The 24,655-nt window shown below is 44.5% G+C and overlaps 1 protein-coding gene across 4 annotated transcripts in view; it reads left to right on the top strand.

Annotated features, from left to right (window-relative positions):
* Positions 1-24,655, top strand: part of LOC147725928 (long-chain-fatty-acid--CoA ligase ACSBG2-like) — a 437,166-nt gene that overhangs the window by 281,728 nt on the left and 130,783 nt on the right. For all 4 annotated transcript variants that reach the window (XM_086960053.1, XM_086960055.1, XM_086960052.1 and 1 more), the window contains one exon: positions 7,520-7,638. In XM_086960053.1, the coding sequence (XP_086816179.1) occupies positions 7,520-7,638 (119 nt within the window). The remainder of the gene's footprint in view (positions 1-7,519; positions 7,639-24,655) is intronic.

Raw genomic sequence — 24,655 nt, 5'->3', positions numbered from 1 at the left:
CCAACGCCCCAACTGTTTCACCTTTTCAACACTCAGACCCCTGGCTGTAGCCTCTGTAGCAGCCCCTATCCGGAAGGAATGGGTCCCAAAATCGCTCGGGTTCAAGCCCGCTGCCGCGATTGCCATTGTTAACACACGCTGAAACTGAAACCTAGTCAGTGGGGTGGCGTCGGTGTGCCTCAGCAAGCTTCCCCCCCATGATGCCGTCCTCTGCGCTAAATACTCCTCCACGCATTTTACCGGGCACATGGGAGATCCCGGAATCCGCAGGACTACCACACTGTCCCCGATCGCTCCCTGATCGGTCTTGGACCTGGCTATTGAGAATACCATTGTCTCCCCCTTAATTTGAATGTGTTCTCGACACAGACCTCCCCCCGTATCCTGCTTATTCCTCGCTACCAGTTCGCTTACCCGCATAGCCCCATGGAATGCTAATGCAAAAGCGGCCCGAACAGCACCGTCTCTGATTGAGATGAACATGTCGCAGGGAGTACGGACATTAACAGGGACAACCTTGCTAGACCTATCGGGTGCCTCTCATCCGCTCTACGACCCTCAAGGCGTTGCCACCCACGCAGTGCCTTCTGTACGAGAAAGGACGCTGTGGGGTCCTGGATTCCATGTGCCCGCGCCATGAAGGAAATGGCGGCCCGGTGCCTATTGGCTGTCGCCACTGATCTGCCTGCCTGATGTAGTGATACCAGGAATTTCAGGACATACTCCTCCTGCCCCCACTGCTCCCCCCTAGCTGAACCCAAAAATGACCAATAGGAACGGAACGCCCCTTCATAAGCCTTCCTTGTCCTGGGTGCTAGACTCTCTCCCACAAGGTTTTGTAATCCGGGGCACCGAGCGACCAGAGAGCTTCGGGAAATGGTGCCGCCACCAAGTCCGCTGAGGGCAGAAAACCCCGGAAGGCCTGCATATGGGAACGAGAAAGTGCATCAGCTGCCTGGTTCAGTACACCCGGCAAGTGTCTTGCCCTAAAGTGGACGTTTAGTCTCATACATAACAGGACAATTTCCTTCAGCAATCTCAAAATCCATTTGCAGCGTGCTGCCTGATTATTGATACATTCCACAACAGTCATATTATCAGACCAGAACACCACAGAGCGATCATGAAACCCCTCTGGCCATGTTTTTAAGGCCACCAGAATGGGGAACAGCTCAAGAAACCCAATGTTACCTGTGAGCCCATCGTCGTGCCACCACACCGGCCAGGTTCGTGCCGACCATTGATTACCAAAAATGGCGCCAAAACCTACACTCCCTGCCGAGTCGGTCCACAACCCCAGCTCTTCGGAGGAAACTGGCGGTTTGTTCCACACGACACGACCGTTGAAATCCGCCAGAAATTCCAGCCATATGCGCATATCCTGGCGAACCTCTGCTGACAGTCTTGTGCGGTGGTGCCCTTCCTTGAGGCCAACCATAGCTTGGGCGATAGAGCGGGAAAAGGGACGAGCCATCGGCATTACTCTAAGGGCAAAGTTAAGCTGACCCACAGCTCGTTGCAACTGATGGAGAGTTACTTTTCTCTCGCCGAGGCACATTTCGAGCGAGGCCTTAAATTTCATTACCTTCTCTTTGGGCAAGCGGAAGCACCCCTCCACAGAATCGAGCTCAATCCCCAGAAACTCGAGTGTAGTAGATGGCCCTACCGTCTTGCCTGGTGCCAGTGGCACGCCAAATTCTTTCATGAGATTACAGAATTCACTCAAGGCCTGAGCACATTCCGTGTCCCCGGCCGCCCCCAGGAACAGAAAATCATCAAGGTAATGCATGACCAGTGTAAAACCCGTGGCTCTGGTGAAAGCCCATTGCAAAAAAGTACTGAACTTCTCAAAATACACACAAGAGATGGAGCAACCCATTGCCATACATTTATCCATGTAGTAGCGTCCTTGAAACACAAAACCTAAGAGACGCTGATCCTCTGGGTGTACCGGGAGCAACCGGAACGCTGACTCGATATCTGATTTAGCCATCAGCGCTCCCGGCCCCAGGCGATTCAAAATGGCGACGGCCTCATCGAAGGATGCGTACCGCACCGAACAAACTCCCGGGTCAATCGCATCGTTCACCGAAAGACCCCTAGAAGCGGACAAGTTGTGGATTAACCTAAACTCACCTGGGTCCTTCTTGGGGACTACTCCCAACGGTGAACAAACAAAGTCGACAACTGGCGGCTTGCCATATGGTCCCGCAACCCGACCTCGGGCCACTTCCTTTGCAATCTTTGCCTGTACCACCGTCGTATTTTGTTGAACCGATAGTTGGTTCTTACATTGTGCTTCCCCCCGAAAATCCCCCGCCGGGATGCGGAAACCATATGAGAAACCGTCTCGCAACACCCCGGCGGAGACATGATCAGGGTATTCGTTCAGCCAAGGGATCATTGCCATGATATCAACGGGAGTAGGTAACGGTGCCCCTCGGTCGATTTTAGACCTGTTTGGCGCCTCCTCTACCTCCCGTATCACCAGTCTTGGCTCTGCACGAACTCTCGGGGTGTGAGGACTGTCCGCACCCTGCACACTCATGCCTGAACTTGCATGTCCCATGTGGCCTAGTGCACTTGCCTCTGTTAAAGCTCCAACAGACCCCTTTCCTACCTGAGTTCCCATTACTCTTTGCGTTCTGATCACTGTTTGCGCCCGCCCGAAAGGCCGGCCCCAAAGAATGGCGGGAAGGCTCAGCCCCATTCCCGCCCAAAGAAGGCGACTTCGCCGTGTTGGACCCAACCAGTTTCTGCCGGGAAAAGTGAGTCAAAACAATCCCACGTCAGGGATGGGTCGTGCTCCTTGGCCTTACGAAATTTGTTATCATAACCAAACCATTGATTGCCTCCGTACGATTCATAGAATTCCATAATACGTGTCTGGTAACAAGCTAGTTCCAACAATACTTCAGGCCTACGTTCCCCCATAATTGCAGTGAACATTCCAAACGCCCTGGCCCAATTAGCGATTGTTTCATCTACTCTGAAACCCGCCATCTTTGCACGCCATACACTCGGATGCAACAACTCCTTCTGATTTCTAACATGCTCTATCTCATAGTGATCGGTCAATAATGAAAACATGTTCACATATTTATCTGCCCAAATCCTTTCTTTCACATCCATCGGGATATGTTGAACCACCTTTTCCCTCCTTGAGGGTAACGATCCCTCCCCCGCTATTGGCAACGGTTGCTTACCCGAACAAGTAGCTGTGACTGTTGTCGCTGCTGTTCCAACGCTCAATACTGGTTGTTCCATGGGAACCTGCGGGGAAACAAGAGGACAAGGTGCCTTCGCAGCATCTTTCGATTGCCGCAACTGCTTCATTATCGACCTGGCCTCCTCGGCCGTGGCCCCCTCGTTGTCCCTGCCCAACCATGCCGCCAATTGGGCAGCCAATTCAGGAGGCATATCCCCCTCGTTAACAGGTGTGACCACGACAGGGATCGGTTGTCCCGCGTTCGGGACCGGAACTGGGGCCTCGACTGGACTGACCGGGCTCGCCGGAGGTGATTCAGGAACCGGAGCCTCCCCTCCTGCCGCCCTATTCCTGGTCCTTTTACCCCTCCCGGTAGGGACTACTCCCGGCAATGCTGGTCCGATGACTTTTTTCGGTCTCCCCGTACCATTCATTGCCGCCATCTGCTTCTTCATGTTCGCCATGTCCTTTACCAGCATACGAAGCATCTGTTCGGTCCCAACCTTCTTTCCGACCTTCTTGCCAGGCATCGTTCATGGATATTCGACTCGAGGTCCTGGATCAAAGCTTCGAAATCGCTGAAAGAAGAAACATAAAATTACAAGTTCTCAAAATTGGCTCTTGGTTCCGTCTCGGGCTCACGTGCAACGAAGAGGTGCAGCTTCCAAGCACAGGAACAAGAGGATGCTTCTTTGAAATGTCGCTCCTTTTATTCTTCTTCGACCGCCTACTGGGCGTGGCCGACGGTGTAGGTGTCTAGGACAACCCCTCTTGGGCGGGAAAAGGTGCGCCCCGGCTATGCCGCTTCGGGCATACCAGCCGTGACACGCCTCCCGCCCAAAATGGTTTCCCGGGGGGATCGGGGCACCCGACCATACGTTCGGAGGGACCGAGTGGTCGCCCCTTTCTATTCTGAATTCTCAGCAAACACTAATCATAACATACAGTCTACATTTACAAATCTTTCAGATCATCTTTTCGTTAAGTTCATGGGGATCAAATCTCCAAGATAATGAACACCATTAAAGTTGGACCCATGTTCAACCAAAGTTCCTGTTACGGACATTATTGCTCCAGTATTAACACACATTTTCAACACCATGTTCACATCAGGAATTTACCCCACCCCTTGGACAAAAACATTTTAAAACCACTTCTGAAAAAAACACATATGGATCCGCAGGACACCAAGAACTACAGGCCGATAGCCAGTCTACCTTCCCCAGCCAAAGTGGTTGAAAAGTTTATGAACCAACAACTTTCTAAATACATAGAAGACCAGCATATGTTGGATGACACCCCATTTGGTTTTTGAAAAGCACATAGCACTGAAGCAGCTCTAATCAAAGCTTCTGAAGATATAAGAACCGTGATGGATCAGGGAGGCACGGCTGTGCTCATACTGTTAGATCTGTCAGCTGCCTTTGACACAGTCAATCATACCGCTTTGATCAACCGTGTCACTGCAAAGGGTATCCGAGGGAGAGCAAAAGAACTACTGTCATCCTTTTGTCCAACCGGACCCAGGCAGTGACTCTGGGCTCCTTCCATTCTGCCCAAATGACGTTACCGTGCAGAGTACCACAAGGCTCATCCCTAAGTCCAACACTCTTTAACATCTATGTGTAGGACCTAGCTAGAGTCATCAAGGCACATGGGATGGGCCTTACATCCTATGCGGATGACACCCAGTTGGTGCTTGCGGTTAACAACAATGGAGAGAAGGTAGCAGCTGGCTTTAAAGAGGGCATGTTGGCCATCAGTAGCTGGATGGCCAGCAATTGCCTAAAATTAAATTCAGATAAAATGGAGGTCATTATCTTTGGTTAACTATCCCCCTCATGGTCCAGTTCCTGGTGGCCACCTTCATTGGGTGCCCCACCTAACCCAGTACTTAAAGTCAGAAATCTAGGCATCATGTTTGATGATAGATTTACATTTGGCCCCCACGCAAATCAGGTGGTCTCAGCAGCGTTCCACAAACTTTGAACAATCAAATACATTCTTCCATTTCTTCCTGTGATCGCAGGCAAAACTCTAGTCAGTACATTGGTGATGTCATCCTTGGATTACTGCAACGGGCTGTTCGCTAATGCACAAAGCAGGATTATTCAAAAACTACAAAATGCGGCTGACAGAATGCTGTCAGGGACCCCCAAATTTAAATCCATCTCCCACGTGATCAAAAGGTACCACTGGTTGTCAGTAAGAAACCGTATAAAATTTAAGGCATTATGTATTGCCTACAATACCTCGCGAAAAATAGGCCCCCAGTTCCTAATAAACCAGTTATCCACCTACTACCCTAACAGACTGCTCCGCTCCTCTACTGCTTGTCAGCTAACTGTACTATGCACAAAAATTGTCTCCTAGGGTGACAGGCTTTTTGTTGTCACGGCAGAAAGACTCTAGAACGCCCTCCCACTGGAGAGCAGAGCCTCTCAGTCATTGTTACAATTTAGAAGGATGATAAAGACTTGGCTGGTCAACCAATAATCTTGTCTACTGATTCTGCTTACCATCCGCAGCGCCGCGACACCCCAGGGCATTTGTGCGCTTTATAAATTTAAAAAAATAAATAAACATAAATAAACTAGGTCTCTCCATCATACAGGAAGTTGCAAAACCTGGCAGCAAAACTACAGACATCTCACCCTCCCAAGAACCTTGCAACAGACTCAGCTCCTTCTTTCACCTCAAGATTATGACGCTCCACGACAACTTTGAAAACCAAGACCTCTGACCCGCCCCAGCCCCGAACCCTAGCGATGCCACCCAACAGACCTTACACACTTGTACTCCACTCACAACAGAATACACCTTAAAACCCATGAAGAGCATCCACTACAGACCCCTGTCCCCTACAATTCTTCCAAGGGCCACCACAGGCATCACACCCAAACTACACCAGACAATTTATTGTGGCTTGGTCATGGGACCCAAGTTACTATACCTACAATTGACCAATTGTCACTAGCACTTTTTACCATTGTCTACAATAGTAACATTTACAGTATTGAATTGCACTGACTCATTATATCTCCTAAGATCCATAACTCCAATTGTGCATCCAATTGTGGGTTTTTTCGGTCTACATTTATAGAAAAATCTGCTTCCTTTTTATAAATCGGTATTGAATTTCCTTTGAGTTCTGTCAATAACTTATCGCCAATGTTAGTACTCTAAAATGTTTAACACATGTCCCTCTAGTAAAGTATGACTGCTCTTTGCCGCTCTACCAGGACTGAGCTAAAGATTTTTTATTGTGATTTGTGAATCTTTGGGTCATCGAGTTAGTATTACATGGTGAGGCCTAACCAGTAGCACCACATCATACTCCATTGTCCACAGGTTGGAATTTTTTTTTGTGCAAATTCAAAAATGAGGGATTATATCATGTTGGTGTGTGTGGTCACCTCGTTTTTATCCTTACATAATACAAGACTTTTAAAGGATAGCAATGTTCTTGAGCACATTTATAGGAACAATTCATAATCTTTTTTATTATAAAACCATAATGTTTTGTCCAAGTACATTCCAAAGTTGAGTTAGTCCTCTCTAAGTTCATCTGACTAATCATTGCACCTTGTATTTTCTGGGAATGGAAAAGTACAAGGCTCTGAGTATGGATTATCCTGTACTTCTGCTCTGGCAGACTCTTCACCAACCTTCTCAAACCCACATATCCCACAGTACTGCGAGTTGGTGGAACACTGGGACAGGCAGAGAGGCAACTAGAGCCAAATTTGGGGCAGGGCTGATAAAAACTTGGCGGGGGGGGGGAGCTATTTCTTCAGGCCATAGACAGAGTGGAGATGCAGGGGCTCTAAGAAGGGGTGAAAAAACAACAAAGCCTTTTTAACAAGTGAATGGTCTTTGTGAAGTACCAGGGTGCTGCTGCAATAAGATGGTCGCCAACCCGGGAAGCTGTCTCAGCACGGGCTGACACACATGAGGGAGGGGGCCTGAAGCTCTTTGAGCCCTATGGGCGTGGCACGCCTTGGGACAGGTAAGCCTAATAATCAAAACCTTGTAGGGCTGCAGACCAACCTTCACCTGTTTTTCATCATTGACATAATCTTTCTATAAAATGTAAGCTTCCATTTTGAGTTTAAGTGTTGATCTGGCAGACAAATTATTGTTTTCATAAAGGTGAAGATCTGTGCTGTTATGTTGATACAGGTTTTATTGATAGCAGTTTCAGCACCCCTTCCTCAATGCATTCCACAAAGACAGTGAAGTAGAATGTGAACTGGATATGTTGTACTGCACTCACTTCCTGAATTACCTACTGTTTTCTTGTGATCGCAGGGCTCCCTGATTCCTGTTCTGAAGGAGGTCCGGCCCACCATATTCTTTGGGGTGCCACGGATTTGGGAGAAGATCCAGGAAGCAGCAGAGGGCATGGCTCGCAGCAGCAGTGTGAATAGGTATATCAGCACCAGTCTTGGTCGCCTGTGTCCAGGGATGTGTGTACTACTGCACATGAATTGCGTATCTAGAAAACTCACACACTTGAACCACAAAAGAGTGATTCAAACTTTACTATTGGTACAACCTGAATCACTAGGATTGTGTCTCGCGTAATCAGAGCATATTTAGTGCCAATCACAAACGTCCCCTGCAATATAACTCCAGAAAGGTTTGATGGAGACTCTTGCTAAGGATATAGACACAGGGAGAAGAGAAGGTGGTAGGGAGGGAGCGAAAGATCCGTGCTGGAAATCCTTGAGGTTCGCGTTAGATAATTTCATCCATGGGATATTGTGGGATGGTAACAGCACAACCTCACAGCTCAGTGGTGTTACAGCAATCCAAGTACTGTAAAGCAACACCAACACATTGATTAGTTTCTGAAAACCACTCCCTCTGTCATACATCATTCAAAAAGACACCTATAAACAGTACCCCTCTGGCATACATCATTCAATGAACAGCTCCCCTCTCACATAAATCCTCACAAGCCAGAGGGTATACGGAATCAGACACTTACACATGGAAGATTCATTCCAAGTGTCTGCAAGACATACAGGGTGATATGGGAGGGATGGAAAGGATGAGCAACACTCACACAAAGGGGATCCAAAGGGAAAACAAAACAAATGTGACAGAGGCAAGCCGGCTACGAGGTAAGGCAACAAGCTTGCACTTTCAACATGCTGCTAGTGAAAGAGAGGGTTAGACTCAGCCTGCATAGCTCCGGCCCTTCCTGCACTACCTCTCCCCTGACCTGGGTCCAACAACTCCCCCCCTTCTGCGCCACGGCCTCCGCTGCTGATGCTCATGATCTGCGTGTGTGTGATGTCAAATCTCACACTCCGCCCTGCTCAGACTTGAATCCTGATGAAGGGTCTGTGAAGTGTGCGGCCCTCTCATTGTGACAGGCGGTGACGCGCCTCATTACTTTGCAACCGCAGTACAATCCCGTAGCACTGATAGTTCATCAGCCCAACAAGGTCAGCCTTTGACAGTGTGCATACTGCCCCTGCTACTTCTACTTGGAACTGCCAGTCACTTGCTTTTCACCCAAGGGCGGCAAGCTCGAGTGATTGCGCCATGCTCCTCCTCGCTGTATGCGATTCAGATATAAGAATGGGAAGCAATTCATATTGTTTCACTTCAATCTCCAGAAGAGGCTCTATCGTTCATAGAAAACAAAAAAAACACGTTGTTAAAGATTGCAGGAATCACTGTTAGCATGAGCTGAAAGCCATTTTATTCTTGGCAGCCATTTTAGTTAATACAAACAGTGGAGAGAGGGTCAAAGGGATATAAGATTTTAAGACCTTCACCTGATTCGAATCCCCAGCTACACAGTATAATAAACACAAAAGGAACCAGGGGGTCTGAAAGCCAGATAATCTTGCTAAGCTGTAAGACTAACAAGTCAAAAGGCTGGTATAAAGGCATGCATTAAAGACTGCTGATTTTAAAAGTTACAAAAGACGGTTTCATTATTTTGGATAACAGAGAAAAGGTTAAAAGGGATTTTCTTTCTTATTGCCTTTTTAATAAGCACATCCATGGTTCTGATGTTAAATAATAACTGTCCTTTAAAAGACGTTTCATATTTCAAGTAATGCTTATATATTTAAATTAATGCATTTAAAGTGATAGGAAAGGAATGAGGCTTGCTTTTCATATGTGGAACCATCAAAAGGTGATAAAAAAAGATAAAGAAAAGGGAATTTTTATTATGTGAAAAAAAAATGTCTATTAAAAATAAGTGAACTAAAATTGTTTTTGTTGATCTCTATAATGTCTAATAATCATACTGTAAACTCCTAGCATCAAAGTTGAATTTAAGTGATGCTTTAACGCAATGGGGGAGACGAAATTTGAAATGTTACTTTACCCAGACGTATAAAACTCATAAAGGTGTACCTTATATATTTCTAATTCCCCATCTCTGGGAAATCTAGAGGACACCCTGGGGATCCCTAAAATGCCAAAACAATGTAGGTTATTCATTTTTAATTTCCCTACTACTAAAGTCGAATTTGGGGAAAATGTACCTTTTAAAAGCAGTTCTGCCACTCAGAGCAGTTTTCAAACTGATCTTAGGCTTCAGTAAATGCACAACTGTAAAAGCCATTTTATTCTTGGCAGCCATTTTAGTTGGCCATGTGCTCGCCATGTGCTTTCTTCCTCTTCCAGAGCCTTGCACATGCTCAGAAAGGCCTAGCTGTCAGAATGCAACTGCTCTTATGTTACAACTGTCAGGCTATTCTTGCTGATGTAAGGAGAAATGTCCCTCCTCCCACTTTGTTGAGCAAGCAAATTTTGTATACACATATTAGTCAAAATACCATGCTTGTATGTGCCAGGATCTCCCCTTGGTTTTATGCTGATTATGTAACAAATGCATATATATAAAGCCCCTGTTCTCTGTACTCTTCAGAACGCCTCCTACAGTGGCCTGAGGGTACTGTGTGACGCAAACCCCCTCATGTGAGGTTAATAAATTCATTGTTTTTATATTACAGCTTCTGTGCCAATCTCTTTTTTATTGGTTTAAAGGTCCAGGTGTATCAGTGAATCCCTTAGAAGGTTTTTATTTCTTTAATGTCAGACCAAACCGTTTTGGCCCTTTTCTGTGCCCAAGATACAACTCCACACACCTTCATTGATGTCATATAGAAATGCACAATAATAGGGGGCGTGGCTTAGCGTGCAAACAAGATTGCCGCACGCTTTTGAGCTCCGGGTCGTCACCGGTGCAGACGTTCAAGTTCCGAATGTGGTTCTGGTGATTTTTTGTCACCTTTTCAATAGCATCCTGTGAGTGCTGTGGGTAGCTTTTTGTTTTTCCTCTCCTCTTCTTTGTGAATTGTAGCTTTTTGTTTTGCCATGTGTTGGTTTGACAGGTTATTTGGTCTGTTAGACATTCTGCTTTCGATGGACCGGCAAAATGGCGTCTGCTGGAGCAGCTTCGTCATGACACGATGTAAAAATTGGAAATATCCGTGAGTGCCTTATACAGAACTCTCTCTACACTAGTAGTAGGTACAGTGCACATTTACTTCTTACGATAGACCACTGACCCCTGAATGTGCAGTTTTCAGTTCTAGAAGTTTCTGCTAAACTGGGTTACCACAAATGGCGGATGCTGACAGGAAATTTATGGTATGGAATAATTTCTTATGAGAAACTCTAACTTTCTACCTGTGATATGAATTATGCTGGCAGTCTGCTATCCATGTTATAACTTGGATGTGTCATTGATATTTATTGGTGCTTTTTGCTGCAGTTATGTTACGATATGAATGTTGGAGCTGCTGTTAGAGCTCCTCAAGTGGGCTTAATTTTTTGTCCTGACGAAGTGGCTCTGAATACATTACCTCTTTATACATAGATCATTTACCTTCCTTGGAGATAATACATACCTTCTATGTAAGGTTTTAACTCTAAGTATAAACCACATGTGTGTGCTGGATTCTTAAAGCTTAGTTTCAGAGGTGATGGCTTCTTCGCCTTTAAGAGTAAATGCTTTATTGACATTTTCTACGTGATTTTGAGATTGTGTCTCATAACATAAAGCTGAAATTTTTCTACGTACAATACACTATTTGTTTGTGGTCATTACTACTTTCTTCAATGGCCAAAGGCATGGGGCTGACCTCTAAAGACAGAGATTCGAAAGGGAATTTGAAAAGATCCAAACAGACCTCACCTGCCCCGGAATCTCCAGCCAAAGGAAGCCCTGACTCTGCCTCAATTTTAGAAGCAATACTACTTAAGCTTAATACAGTCCACTACATAGCTCAAAGCACCAAACCGAATATCTGCATCAGGTGGAGGTAGCAGCAATTCATAATAACTTGAAAAATCTTTCATTACGTGTCTCTAATGCCGAAACGAGAATAAGCAATGTTGAAGACTTCACGTACAAATAAACTAAACAAATCCAAAGTTTGGAGCCCTCCATTGTTTCATTAAGAAGATACCTAACTGAACAGGAAGATCAGAATCACAGAAGTAATCTGCATATTTTTGCTTTCCAGAAGACTGTGAGAAAACTGCTCCTCCAGTGACTGACTTCTTGTTTACTTGGATCCCAAATGATCTGAATATCTGGTTTCACAAGGATTTCGAGATAGAACATGCTCATAGAGTTCCAACTTTTAAACCTAATACAATGTCTTCCCCAAGACCTTTAATCTTTAACCCTTTGCGGCACCAACATACTGTACAAATTCTGGCACAAATGAGGAAGATTAAAATTATACAATGAGAAGGCCATAACATATCAGTATCACAAGACTGCCAGAGACACTGTGATTCATTGTAAGGGTTCCTGAATTTACACAAGAGACTCACTGATATGCATGCAGAATAACATTCGAAGGTCATCGACAAATTTTTTATGAACCTTCAGTTCTCTCAGTTTTTGGGGATAATCAATCTGAATTACAGATGGACTTAGACTCTCTTCTGGGTGCGTCTGGCCCTTAATGGTTTATATCTATTGAGTTGTCCGTGTATACTGCTTCTCACTTATTTTTTTCAAAGGATGGTTCCCTGCTTTTTGTGCCCTGCCACAATGTGTGTGGTTACTACTGCTATTCTGTGTTCTTCTTTGGAATAGTAACTATGTACTGCAAGTTTGTTCTTACTATGTTGGTTATTCTCATTTAACTGGTTTTCCTTTTACAGGATATTACGGTTTATTATGCTATTATGAATGTGTTATGAGTTTACATTCCTTGCAGGTTAGATATTAGTCATTGTATGTTGGTGCTATTCTGAATCTATATTGTTATAGGCTGTCAATGTTTCTCTATTTTTCTTCTTTTCCCTATCTTTTTATCTCCTTGGTTTACTTCTTTGGCTTACTTCAATTTAATTCTTGATTCCTACTCAGTTCCTCCACCTTTCTGTGTCTTTTTAAATAGTATTCTCCTTTATTAGACTTCTAATTCATAATGTATTTTCTCACCAATATTATAATAGTTATGCATTTATTTTAGACCATATTTATGAAATCTTTTTTGGAGTAATAACATTTTATATAATTGGTCTTTTCATTACCTTTCTCACTATTCTTATGATAAAGTATCTCTTCTTCTATTTCCCATATTCTTTGTTATTTTCTTTGCTCGAGTATTTTTTGCTTGACTTTTTATTATTGTTTCCTATAAATCTACGTTGGCGATAAATTATTTATGTGTGTTTATCATTTATCTGTCCTATTGTTCATTATTGTAATGTTAATTTATGATGTACATTTTTGTTTTATGTGCGCAATTTGTATTTATTTACTTATTTGTCGATTTGGCTCTTTTTCTTTAATTGTATATTTATCCTAAATTATAAATTATATCTAATATTGACTACTCTATCTATTTCTTAATCTCTAAAATATTCTATCTATAGAATCATGTTCCTGACTTCCATCAATTTAGTAGTGACTAGTAATTTTACATTACATATTTTGGGATTTTTCTGTTTATAGGATATCTAGATTAACTTGAAAGACTAGTTTATAATACCTTTTACTGAGATTTATAATGTTTTATATTGGTATTTATATTGCCTCAGATTTTTATTTATAGCACCAGAAATTATTGTTTATGATACCCTAGATTAATATTTATGTTGCCTAATATTGTCCTTCATAACACCTTAATTTGATATTTATCTGATATTATAACCTAACTTTTCTATTTATGATATGATATATATGCATATGTTTGTCAATGATCAAATATGTTATATTTTTTGGAACATGCATTATTTATTCTTATTGATGGATTATAGATAGTATAGTAATATTAGTATTTATGCATTTGTTTAATCGTTTAACCGAATATTTATTGTTGAGCAGTCTGCATCGTGGTTAGTGGCCTCTGTTGCTGCTCCTCCACGTTTTTCTTCCCATGCAATTTGTCTATTACAGACATCCCCTCGTGGGCTTACTCTTCTTAATGTTCCATTTTTCTTTGGAGTACTTTGCTCTTATGTCTCTTCTTTCTGGTCTTTACTTCCTCCCTTTCTCTTTTTCCTAAACTTGGGACATCTGCTTCAGTGTATTTTGAGATTCATATTACATTTCTGTTTTTAACTGTCTCTTGGCCTTCCTTTTACCTCTTTATCGAATATACTCAATCTTCTGGTTCCATTCATATCCATGAAGGATTTGAACATAGTTTCACTTAATGTTCGGGATTGAGTCATCCAGTTAAAAGGAACAACATTTTAGACTACTGCAAAGGTTTATCTTGTGATGTGGTTTTACTTCTAGAGACGAAGATAGCGTTTAAAGAGGCTTTGCTTATGAGGAAGGAGTGGATTAATTGATGTTACTTGTTCTGAGGGCTCTGTGAAAACAATGGGGTAGTTAACCTTATTTCCAAAGGTTCTGGTGTAACTACTTTTGCAACTGAGCATGACACCATAGGTAGATGGTTACTCACTTACTTGCTTGACTAATGGCTCAGAAGATCTATATGTTATGGATTTATATGCTCCTAATATTCATGGCGTAACATTCAACAAAAACGTTAGGATATTCCACAGAATTCTAGAAAAATTGTTGGTTGGGATTTTGATCTTCCTCTTGATCCAATTCTAGATAGACACTCTGAGTTTAGATTTTGTCACCCTAGACCACATAAACACTTACTAAATATGTGTGTGGAGATTGCATAATCCTACGGGTAGTGATTTCACATTTTTCTCCTCACCACATTCGATCTTTTCCCATATTGATTATCTTTTGGTAGATGCCTCTCTTTTGAAACATACTATGAATGTTTTTATTCATCCAATAGTTGTTTCTCATCATGCAGGTGTGTCTTTAACTATTCTTAATCCCACAGATACGAGGGGCCCTCTTAATGGTCGTCTTAATACTCAGTTATTTTGTGGGATACATTTAAATGTCCTTTATGGGGTCATGTTATTAAAAAAATGGGCAAAAGAAATAGTGATATTAGTAAATCTCTTCAATCTATAGGAGATGAGATTAAATGTAAAGAAGAATTATTTAGACATTCAAATGAGAGATGACTTTTACTGGATACTAACTTAAAATACTCTTTTAAATCCATAGTCACTAAAAGAGCTTATATTGGTGTACATGTGCAAACGTGTTGTGATTTATTGTTGCGTAATATAGCTGTATTTAACAACAAGGGGTGGTGATGGACAGAGTTTCTGAATTAAGCAGAATACTCTCACCCAGTCAAGAGATCAGGGCTAGATCCAACACCGTTTTTTAGCTCACTGCACCATCCCAGCTCAGAACCTGGCTATATGCAAATTAGTCTGTTCCTGTCCCAGTGCATGATGGGAACAGGGCAAACCAAACTACCAAGCCAATTCTTACACTGGGAAGGAAACAAGCTTCCGGGGACCGGTTTCTGGCATTTCAGCCGTCTTCGGCCCGGCTTGCTTGAATCCTGATGGTGCAATGAGCAAGGGGCTCACATCTGAGTATACCCTTCCACGCTTATGGTGGACAAAATATTTAACAACAAGGGGTGGTGATGGACAGAGTTTCTGAACTAAGCAGAATACTCTCACCCAGTCAAGAGATCAGGGCTAGATACAACACCGTTTTTTAGCTCACTGCACCATCCCAGCTCAGAACCTGGCTATATGCAAATTAGTCTGTTCCTGTCCCAGTGCATGATGGTACCAGGGCAAACCAAACTATAAAGCAAATTCTTACACTGGGAAGGAAACAAGCTTCCGGGGACCGGTTTCTGGCATTTCAGCCGTCGTCGGCCCGGCTTGCTTGAATCCTGATGATGCAATGAGCAAGGGACTCACATCTGAGTATACCTTTCCACGCTTATGGTGGACAAAATATTTACCAACAAGGGGTGGTGATGGACAGAGTTTCTGAATCAAGCAGAATACTCTCACCCAGTCAAAAGATCAGGGCTAGATCCAACACCATTTTTTAGCTCACTGCACCATACAAGCTCAGAGCCTGGCTATATGCAAATTAGTCTGTTTATTTTATTTATTTATTTATTTATCGCAATTTTTAGAGCGCATCAATTACCCATACGGGTGTCTCGGCGCTAATGTTACAGAACTTCACTTCAGTTAGGGTAGAATTTAGGAGGTAAACAGCCAGGTTTTGAGGCTTTTTCTAAATTTTAGCAGCGTAGGGGCAGTTTTAATATGGAGTGGCAGAGTGTTCCATAGTTTGGCAGTTGCGATGGTGAAGCATCTGTCTCCCCAGTTAGTTTTTTTTGTCCGAGGGACTTTTAACAGGTGGGCTGATGCTGACCGTAATGTTCTCTGATGTTCCACTGGGCAGAGGGCTTTTTTTAGGAACAATGGTCCGGGACTGTTCAAAGTTTTGTAGGCTATACAGAGTGCCTTAAACTTTATTCGGCTCCTGATGGGGAGCCAGTGTAATTTTTTGATGTAAGGGGAGGTGGGGGTGAATTTGGGGATGGATAGGAGAATTCTGGCTGCGGCATTTTGTACCGTCTGGAGCTTATTAATTACCTTTTCCTGAGCATTCAGAAATAAGGAGTTGCAATAATCTGTTCTGGAGAACACTAGGGTACTGATCAATGTTTTACCGGCGGATTGTGGCAGATAGGGGAGGAGCTTTTTTATTCTTTTTAGGATGAAGAAAGCAGAGGATACCACAGAATTGGCGTGGTGGAGGAACGTCAATTTGTTATCAAAAGTGACTCCCAAATTTCGTACCTTGACTACTGGCTGGGGGGGCAAGCCCATCTGTGATGGCCACCACTGTGGGGACCAGGCCGGCTGCAAGCTCCCGAATGTCATCACCTCTGTTTTGTTGGAGTTCAGCTTGAGGCAGTTAGATGACATCCAGGAGCTTATCGCCTTCATCCCTTCTTGAAAATTTGCTGCGACAGATGTTCCGTCATTGTGCACTGATAGCACTAATTGGGTGTCGTCAGCATACGTTGTGAGGGCAATTCCATGGGATTTTATTACTCTCGCCAAGTCCGACACATAGATATTAAAAAGTGTCGGACTTAGCGAGGAACCCTGTGGAACTCCGCAGGGGAGGGAGAAAGTCTGGGAGGTGAAGTTACCCATCTTGACTGTTTGTGGGCGGTTAGCTAAAAATGAGGCGATAAGGTCTTTGGCCTTGTCTCTTATGCCTAAAGCTGAGACACGGTCGATCAGAGTGACATGATCGACCGTGTCAAATGCAGCGGAAAGGTCCAGTAGTATTAGGACCGCCGCGCCTCCTTTGTCCATAGCTGTTCTGATCTCATCTGCTGCCTTGAGCAGTGCAGTTTCCGTTCCATGGCCCTGCCTGAAACGGAACTGAGTGTCGTCTAGAAGATCGTTGTCGTTGATATATTTGGAGAGTTGGGTATTCATTACCTTCTCAAAGATCTTAGCTGGGAAGGGAAGGCAGGCGATGGGTCTATAGCTAGCAGGGAGAAGAGGGTCCAATGTTGGTTTCTTGAGGAGAGGTTTGATAATTGCCTCTTTCCAGACCGATGGATAGATGCCTGTAGAAAACATGGCGTTACAGATAGTAGATAACGCGGGGGAGATGGATTCTGGGATAAGATTCAGAATAGCTGGAGGGCATGGGTCTAGGGGAGATCCCGATTTAGTGCTATTAACCAGATGTCGGATTTGTTCTTGATTAGTCGGATGAAAAGATATGAAGCTGACATTATTGGTTGTAGGAGGTGAAGTCAGGGGGGGGAGAGAGGATGAATGGGAAAAAGTTGAAAAAATGGAGCTAACCTTATCCTCAAAGAAGCTAGCCAGATCATCTGCTAGGGATTGTGAGCCTTCTAGTCGTGGGGCAGGTGGATTGGACAGATGGGTAACCACCTGAAACAGTTCTCCTGCTGAGTTTTTTGCCTGGTTGATTTGGGCGATGTAGTAGCGACTTTTTTCTGAGTTTATAAGTTTTTTGTAGATGGAAAGAGCGTTTTTGTAGTTTGTTTTATCAATGGGGTTGTATTGCCGGCGCCACTTCCTTTCAAGGTTCCTACAATGCTGTCTCTGAATTCGAAGGGGCTCTGTAAACCATTGTGCTGATGGTAATTTCCTGTTTCGGCGTGAGTTTTTAGTCGGGGCTAGTTTGTTGCATGCCATGATTAAATTGTTCAAATAGTTAGAGGAAGCCAGGGTAGGGTCCTGCTCATTAGGGATGTGGGTTTCTTGCATTATCTCAGATAACTGAGATAGGTTGATATGTTTCCAGTCTCTATAAGTAGATTCTGAGACGGATGTGGGCGGGGATTTAGTAGGGCTCACTTCGATGGAAAAGCAGATCGCTGAATGGTCTGACCATATCAGAGGGATTACTTGTGTAACGGTTATTTGGGGGTTGTTGGTAAATAGACCGTCCAGGGTGTGGCCTGCTTGATGAGTGGGAGATTCTACTATTTGCATCAGGCCGGCGGCAGCTAGATCCATGATTAGCTGTGTGGTATCCGGGTCATTGGAGTTTTCTAAATGAAAATTAAGGTCGCCCAGTATGGTGAAATATGGGGAGCCTGCGGCCACTTCAATTATATTTCCTAAGTTGGCTAGGAACTTGGATCTCGATCCCGGAGGTCGATAGATTAGCATGCCCTTGAATGATGATTTAGCAGAGAGGCCTAATGTGAAAAGAAGGCCTTCGTATTCGGGGCATGTAGTTTGTGCCGTGGAGAGTTTGATGTGGTCTCTGTATATTATGGCTATGCCTCCACCTTTTTTTATGGGTCTGTCTAATCTGCACACATTGAAGTTGATAGGGGTGGCAGCTTTGAAATCTGGACTGGAGGCTTCGTCCCCCCAGGTTTCTGTAATAAACAGAAGATCCAGTTTATAGGTGTCTATTAAATCAGCAATTTCAAGCTTGTGTTTGGGAAGCGATCTTGCATTTATGAGTGCTGCTGATATTGGGCGTGAGGCAGTGTTGGTCGGTTTGTTAGTGTCCAAAATGCAAGTAGGACAGTAGTGAGGGCCCATGAGAGGATTGGTATGCCTAAAACAGGGAGGGACATGGGGCCGATCTGCTACATGTTTGAGGTTGAGAAGTTCGGCAGCGGTATAGATGTATCTTACCGGGTTTGCCGCCCGTGGTGGAGTTGAAGCGGCAGGGGAAGTGGCCCTTAGCCCGTCCTCGGCGCGGACGAGCGCAGACGAGCTTGCCATATGCGCGCCTTCGGCGCGCAATCGGCGTGCCCGCTGCTCTCGTCCGCTGCGCTTCCGGTTGCAGCACATGATTTATTGGGCTTCAGCTGACATTGGAGGGGGTGTGGTCAGCGCGAGTGGGCGTGTCAGCCGAATGGGAAGTCGGCGTTGCCCTGGCAGCGGTGTGCCGCGTCAGCCCCGAGTCGGCTTGGCGGTGTGCTGCGCAAATCAGGTACACAACAGGAATATTAGCAGTTATTTAAAAACAAATCACAGTGCTAAAATGCTAAACTCCCGGTTCCTGTCCCAGTGCATGATGGGAACAGGGCAAACCAAACTACCAAGCAAATTCTTACACTGGGAAGGAAACAAGCTTCCGGGGACCGGTTTCTGGCATTTCAGCCATCGTCAGCCCGGCTTGCTTGAATCCTGATGGTGCAATGAGCAAGGGACTCACATCTGAGTATACCCTTCCACGCTTATGGTGGACAAAATATTTAACAACAAGGGGTGGTGATGGACAGAGTTTCTGAATTAAGCAGAATACTCTCACCCAGTCAAGAGATCAGGCTAGATCCAACACCATGTTTTAGCTCACTGCACCATCTCAGCTCAGAACCTGGCTATATGCAAATTAGTTAGTTCCTGTCCCAGTGCATGATGGGAACAGGGCAAACCAAACTACCAAGCCAATTCTTACACTGGGAAGGAAACAAGCTTCCGGGGACCGGTTTCTGGCATTTCAGCCGTCATCGGCCCGGCTTGCTTGAATCCTGATGGTGCAATGAGCAAGGGACTCACATCTGAGTATACCCTTCCACGCTTATGGTGGACAAAATATTTAACAACAAGGGGTGGTGATGGACAGAGTTTCTGAATTAAGCAGAATACTCTCACCCAGTCAAGAGATCAGGCTAGATCCAACACCATGTTTTAGCTCACTGCACCATCCCAGCTCAGAACCTGGCTATATGCAAATTAGTCTGATCCTGTCCCAGTGCATGATGGGAACAGGGCAAACCAAACTACCAAGCTAATTCTTACACTGGGAAGGAAACAAGCTTCCGGGGACCGGTTTCTGGCATTTCATCCGTCGTCGGGCCGGCTTGCTTGAATCCTGATGGTGCAATGAGCAAGGGACTCACATCTGAGTATACCCTTCCACGCTTATGATGGACAAAATATTTAACAACAAGAGGTGGTGATGGACAGAGTTTCTGAATGATGGGAACAGGGCAAACCAAACTACCAAGCACTACCAAGCATGTAGCCAGGTTCTGAGCTGGGATGGTGCAGTGAGCTAAAAAACGGTGATGGATCAAGCCCTGATATTTGGACTGGGTAAGAGTGGTCTGCTTAATTCAGACACTCTGTTCATCACCACCCCCATTTTTGAATCATTTTTGCCACTATCATTGTGGCAGGGTATACTCAGACATGAGTCCCTTGCTCACTGCACCATCAGGATTCAAGCAAGCCGGGCTGACGACGGCTGAAATGCCAGAAACCGGTCCCCGGAAGCTTGTCTCCTTTCCAGTGAATAATTGGCTTGGTAGTCTGGTCTGCCCTGTTCCCATGATGCACTGGGCCAGACTAATTTGCATGTAGCCAGGTTCTGAGCTTGGATGGTGCAGTGAGCTAAAAAATGGTGATGGATCAAGCCCTGACCTTTGGACTGGGTAAGAGTGGTCTGCTTAATTCAGACACTCTGTTCATCACCACCCCCTTTTCTGAATCGTTTTTGGCCACTATAGATGTGGCAGGGTATACTCAGACATGAGTCCCTTGCTCACTGCACCATCAGGATTCAAGCAAGCTGGGACGACGACAGCTGAAATGCCAGAAACCGGTCCCCGGAAGCTTGTCTCCTTTCCAGTGAAGAATTGGCTTGGTAGTCTGGTCTGCCCTGTTCCCATGATGCACTGGGCCAGGGACAGACTAATTTGCATGAAGCCAGGTTCTGAGCTGGGATGGTGCAGTGAGCTAAAAAACAGTGATGGATCAAGCCCTGATCTTTGGACTGGGTAAGAATGGTCTGCTTAATTCAGACACTCTGTTCATCACCACCCCCTTTTCTGAATCGTTTGCTGCACCATCAGGATTCAAGCAAGCCGGGCCGACGATGGCTGAAATGCCAGAAACTGGTCTCCAGAAGCTTGTCTCCTTTCCAGTAAAGAATTGGCTTGGTAGTCTGGTCTGCCCTGTTCCCATGATGCACTGGGCCAGGGACAGACTAATTTGCATGTAGCCAGGTTCTGAGCTGGGATGGTGCAGTGAGCTAAAAAACGGTGATGGATCTAGCCCTGATCTTTGGACTAGGTAAGAGTGGTCTGCTTAATTCAGACACTCTGTTCATCACCCCCCCCTTTCTGAATCGTTTTTGGCCACAATAGTGTGGCAGGGTATACTCAGACATGAGTCTCTTGCTCATTGCACCATCAGGATTCAAGCAAGCCGGACCGACGACGGCTGAAATGCCAGAAACCGGTCCCCGGAAGCTTGTCTCCTTTCCAGTGAAGAATTGGCTTGGTAATCTGGTCTGCCCTGTTCCCATGATGCACTGGGCCAGGGACAGACTAATTTGCATGTAGCCAGGTTCTGAGCTGGGATGGTGCAGTGAGCTAAAAAACGGTGATGGTTCAAGCCCTGATCTTTGGACTGGGTAAGAGTGGTCTGCTTAATTCAGACACTCTGTTCATCACCACCCCCTTTTCTGAAGCATAAAATAGCTGGTATGCTCTTGGCTGCCACGTTAAAATATCAAAATACAAATGTTAATATGACTCGTATCTCTCATCTTAATGATAAAGATGGTTCAAGGAAATTCCATACCCAAGAAATTCTTGGGGTCTTTCGTGTTTTGATAAAACATTATACACTCCTAATAACCAATCAACCAAGGCTACATGTCAACAGTTTCTTCACTCAATTCCTATCAATTCTATTCCCCATGCTGCCATAATTGAATTTGGGAAACCAATTGACACTGAGGAAATTATCCTTCTTTTTTTAATCTTCGTCAGGACACTAGACAAGGGTGCCCTCTTTCTCCCCTTCTTTTTCTCCTTTCTATAGATCCGCTTCTGCAGCTACCCAATTTGAATCAGGGTATTGCGAGGTTTCAATTTGTTTCATGCACACTTAAAATGGGATGACATCCATATCTTTTCATAAGATATTGCAACAGCAATCCCCGTTATAGCTAATATCATAAGTGATTTTTCGTTCTTCTCTGTGTACACTCTAAATAAAGATAAGATGGAAATGTTCCCTCTAGATGCTTTGTGTTTTCCTGCTCACATGGGTGATTCTTGTTTTAAATGACAATTGACTCATATTAAATACTTAGGAATTTGGTTCTGATACTATCCCCTTTAATGAATCTCAAATCTTATCCAAAGTCAAAGATCTTTTTTCTTCCTGGTCTCTTAAATATATTTCATGGTGGGGAAGATTGCAATCAAAATGATGATTACACCGATTATTAACTTTTTTATCCTCCATGTTACCTTAAAAAGCTTTCTTCTGCCTTCTTTCATGAACTTTACTACATCTCTCCAACACTTTTGTGGATGGATGAAAGAGCTAGAATTGCCTTTAAATTCCTCATGAAACCTTCTGAGTTGGGGATCTGGAGTCTTCCAGATTGGAATTTATATCAGATCTCCTTTCTTGCATTTCAGGGGGCCCTCTGGTTCTTATTTGATTTTCATCTAGTACCTCCTTGGATTCATATTGAAAAGGAAATTTGAAATCCTTTCTCCACCCCCTCACTCCTCACAGCATATAGCCTTAATTTAGACCATTCTCAGCATATTATATTAGTCACAAATATTGCATTAAAATATGTTGATTAGAAAATATCTATGCCAATGCATAAATCAAGGTGGTCTTCTTTATGGCATAATCCTGAACTTTCTACTGATATTAACCGGAACGTAGCTTCTTTGTGGGTGTCCAAATGTATTAAGTTGGTGATGAATCTGTACGATGCTAATCATTGTGGTGTCCGCTGTGGGAAGAATGCACACGGACACGGGGTTCAGGTTCACAGCTCCTTTATTTCACGTCCTTCCTACTCCTGGGCTAACGGCTAAGAGCCGTCCCAAGCCCCAGCTCCTCCCTTTCGGCATGCCCTCGTCCCAGGTCGGGCCTGTCCTAGTGCCTGACATATGTGGATATCATTACATCTCCCCCCTCTGTAAACTAATACAAAAACACTAAAGAAAAATTACACAACACATCAAACTGTCTACCCCTTTGTTTCACGTCACTGACTGTCTCTGCTTACAATTCTTCAATAAGGCGAAAAGGTTTTGCGATAATCCATGTGGGGCGCGACTGGAGGTCAGGACTGTCACGCTTGTGTTCGTCAGTGATTTCCATCAATGCCTGACTGCGACTGGGCAGTGTCTCTGGTTCTCGTTTCTCCATTCTCGGTTCAGCCAGCAATTCTTTAGCATTGGGACTACACCTTTTAAAGTACGTCACGTTCCTGGTAATTCGTCTTCCGTCAGTTTCTGCGGTGATCATGGTTCCTTTTTGTTGTTTCACTTTCTGCGGAACCTCGTGATATTTACAGTCAGTCTTTCGGTGTTGCTTTTGTCACTCTAGCACCCAGTCTCCTTCTTGGATTTGAGTGGAAGCGGCATGTCGCCGTTCGTCTGCATAGTCTTTCATCTTTTCTTTCTTTATCTTATCCCTGGCCGCAATCTCTTCATGTTCGGAGACGGGGTACTGTTCACTCACTGCGGTACTCATCATTGGTAGCCTTGTGCGCACTGGGCATCCCAGCATGAGGGTGGCAGGACACTTGCCTGTGGTGGAGTGAGGCATGTTCCGGTACGCTTGTAGTACCTCATTTAGTGCCACCTGAATGTTTTTTCTGGTGAGTTCCGTTTTCTGAATGGCTTTCTTGATCGTGGTCATGAAGCGTTCAATCATTCCATTTGCCTGAGGCCATAGTGGTGTGATCTTCCGATGTTTGAAATTGAGGTGTTGAGCAAAATCAGAGAAGTCATTGCTGTTAAATGGAGGCCCATTGTCCGACTTCACCACTTGAGGAATACCCTATGCGGCAAAGACTTCCTCTAGGATCGGTATGGCGCTGGATGCTTTTGTGCTGTGCCATGGGGAATCTGGAGTATTCGTCCATGATGACTAGGACATATTAGCCCGACTTGACTGGCCCAAAGAAGTCAATGGCAATGTGTTGCCAGACACCCTCCGGTAGTGGAGACATTTGTAGTGGTGCGGGAGGATTTGGACGGCTCACCAGTTGACATTGCGGGCAATCTTTCAGAGTAGTCTTTACCATTAGGTCTAGTGTTGGAAACCAGACTCTTTTCCGGAGTGCTCTTTTCGTGGCTGCTATTCCCCGGTGTCCTTCATGCGCTAGGTTGATGACCCCTTGTCTAAGCTGTATTGGGACCACTATGCTGGTATCTCTTAGGATGAGATCATTTGTTGGACGTGTTTGAATGCTGCCATCTCTTGGTCGATTTGTTCACTGGTCTGTGAATGCCTCCAGCTGTTGATTTGGATCCTACGTTTCACTTCTTGTAGGGTGACGTCAGCTTTTATCGCTTCACAGATGGCTTCCAGCGGAAGAGCCGGAGGTCTAGCTTAGTCTACTACAAAATGAATGTATTCGTCCGCAATTGATTGTTCTGATTTGCTGGATCTGGTGGGGTGTCTGGACATGTAGTCTGCGGGATTTGAAGCTTTTCCTGGCTTGTGTATGATGGTATATGTCTATTCTTGTTACCTGAGGCCCCATCGCTCTATCCATGGTGGCATTTTTGCTCGAGGGTTTCCATAGATCGTGGTCGGTGCTTGATGGTCAGTGACTAA

This window comes from Lissotriton vulgaris, chromosome 3_1 (genome assembly GCF_964263255.1).
Source record: "Lissotriton vulgaris chromosome 3_1, aLisVul1.2, whole genome shotgun sequence".
Taxonomy (NCBI): Eukaryota; Metazoa; Chordata; class Amphibia; order Caudata; family Salamandridae; genus Lissotriton; species Lissotriton vulgaris.
Note: the sequence above shows the minus strand (reverse complement) of the source record. Positions and strands in the feature narration are given on the sequence as shown.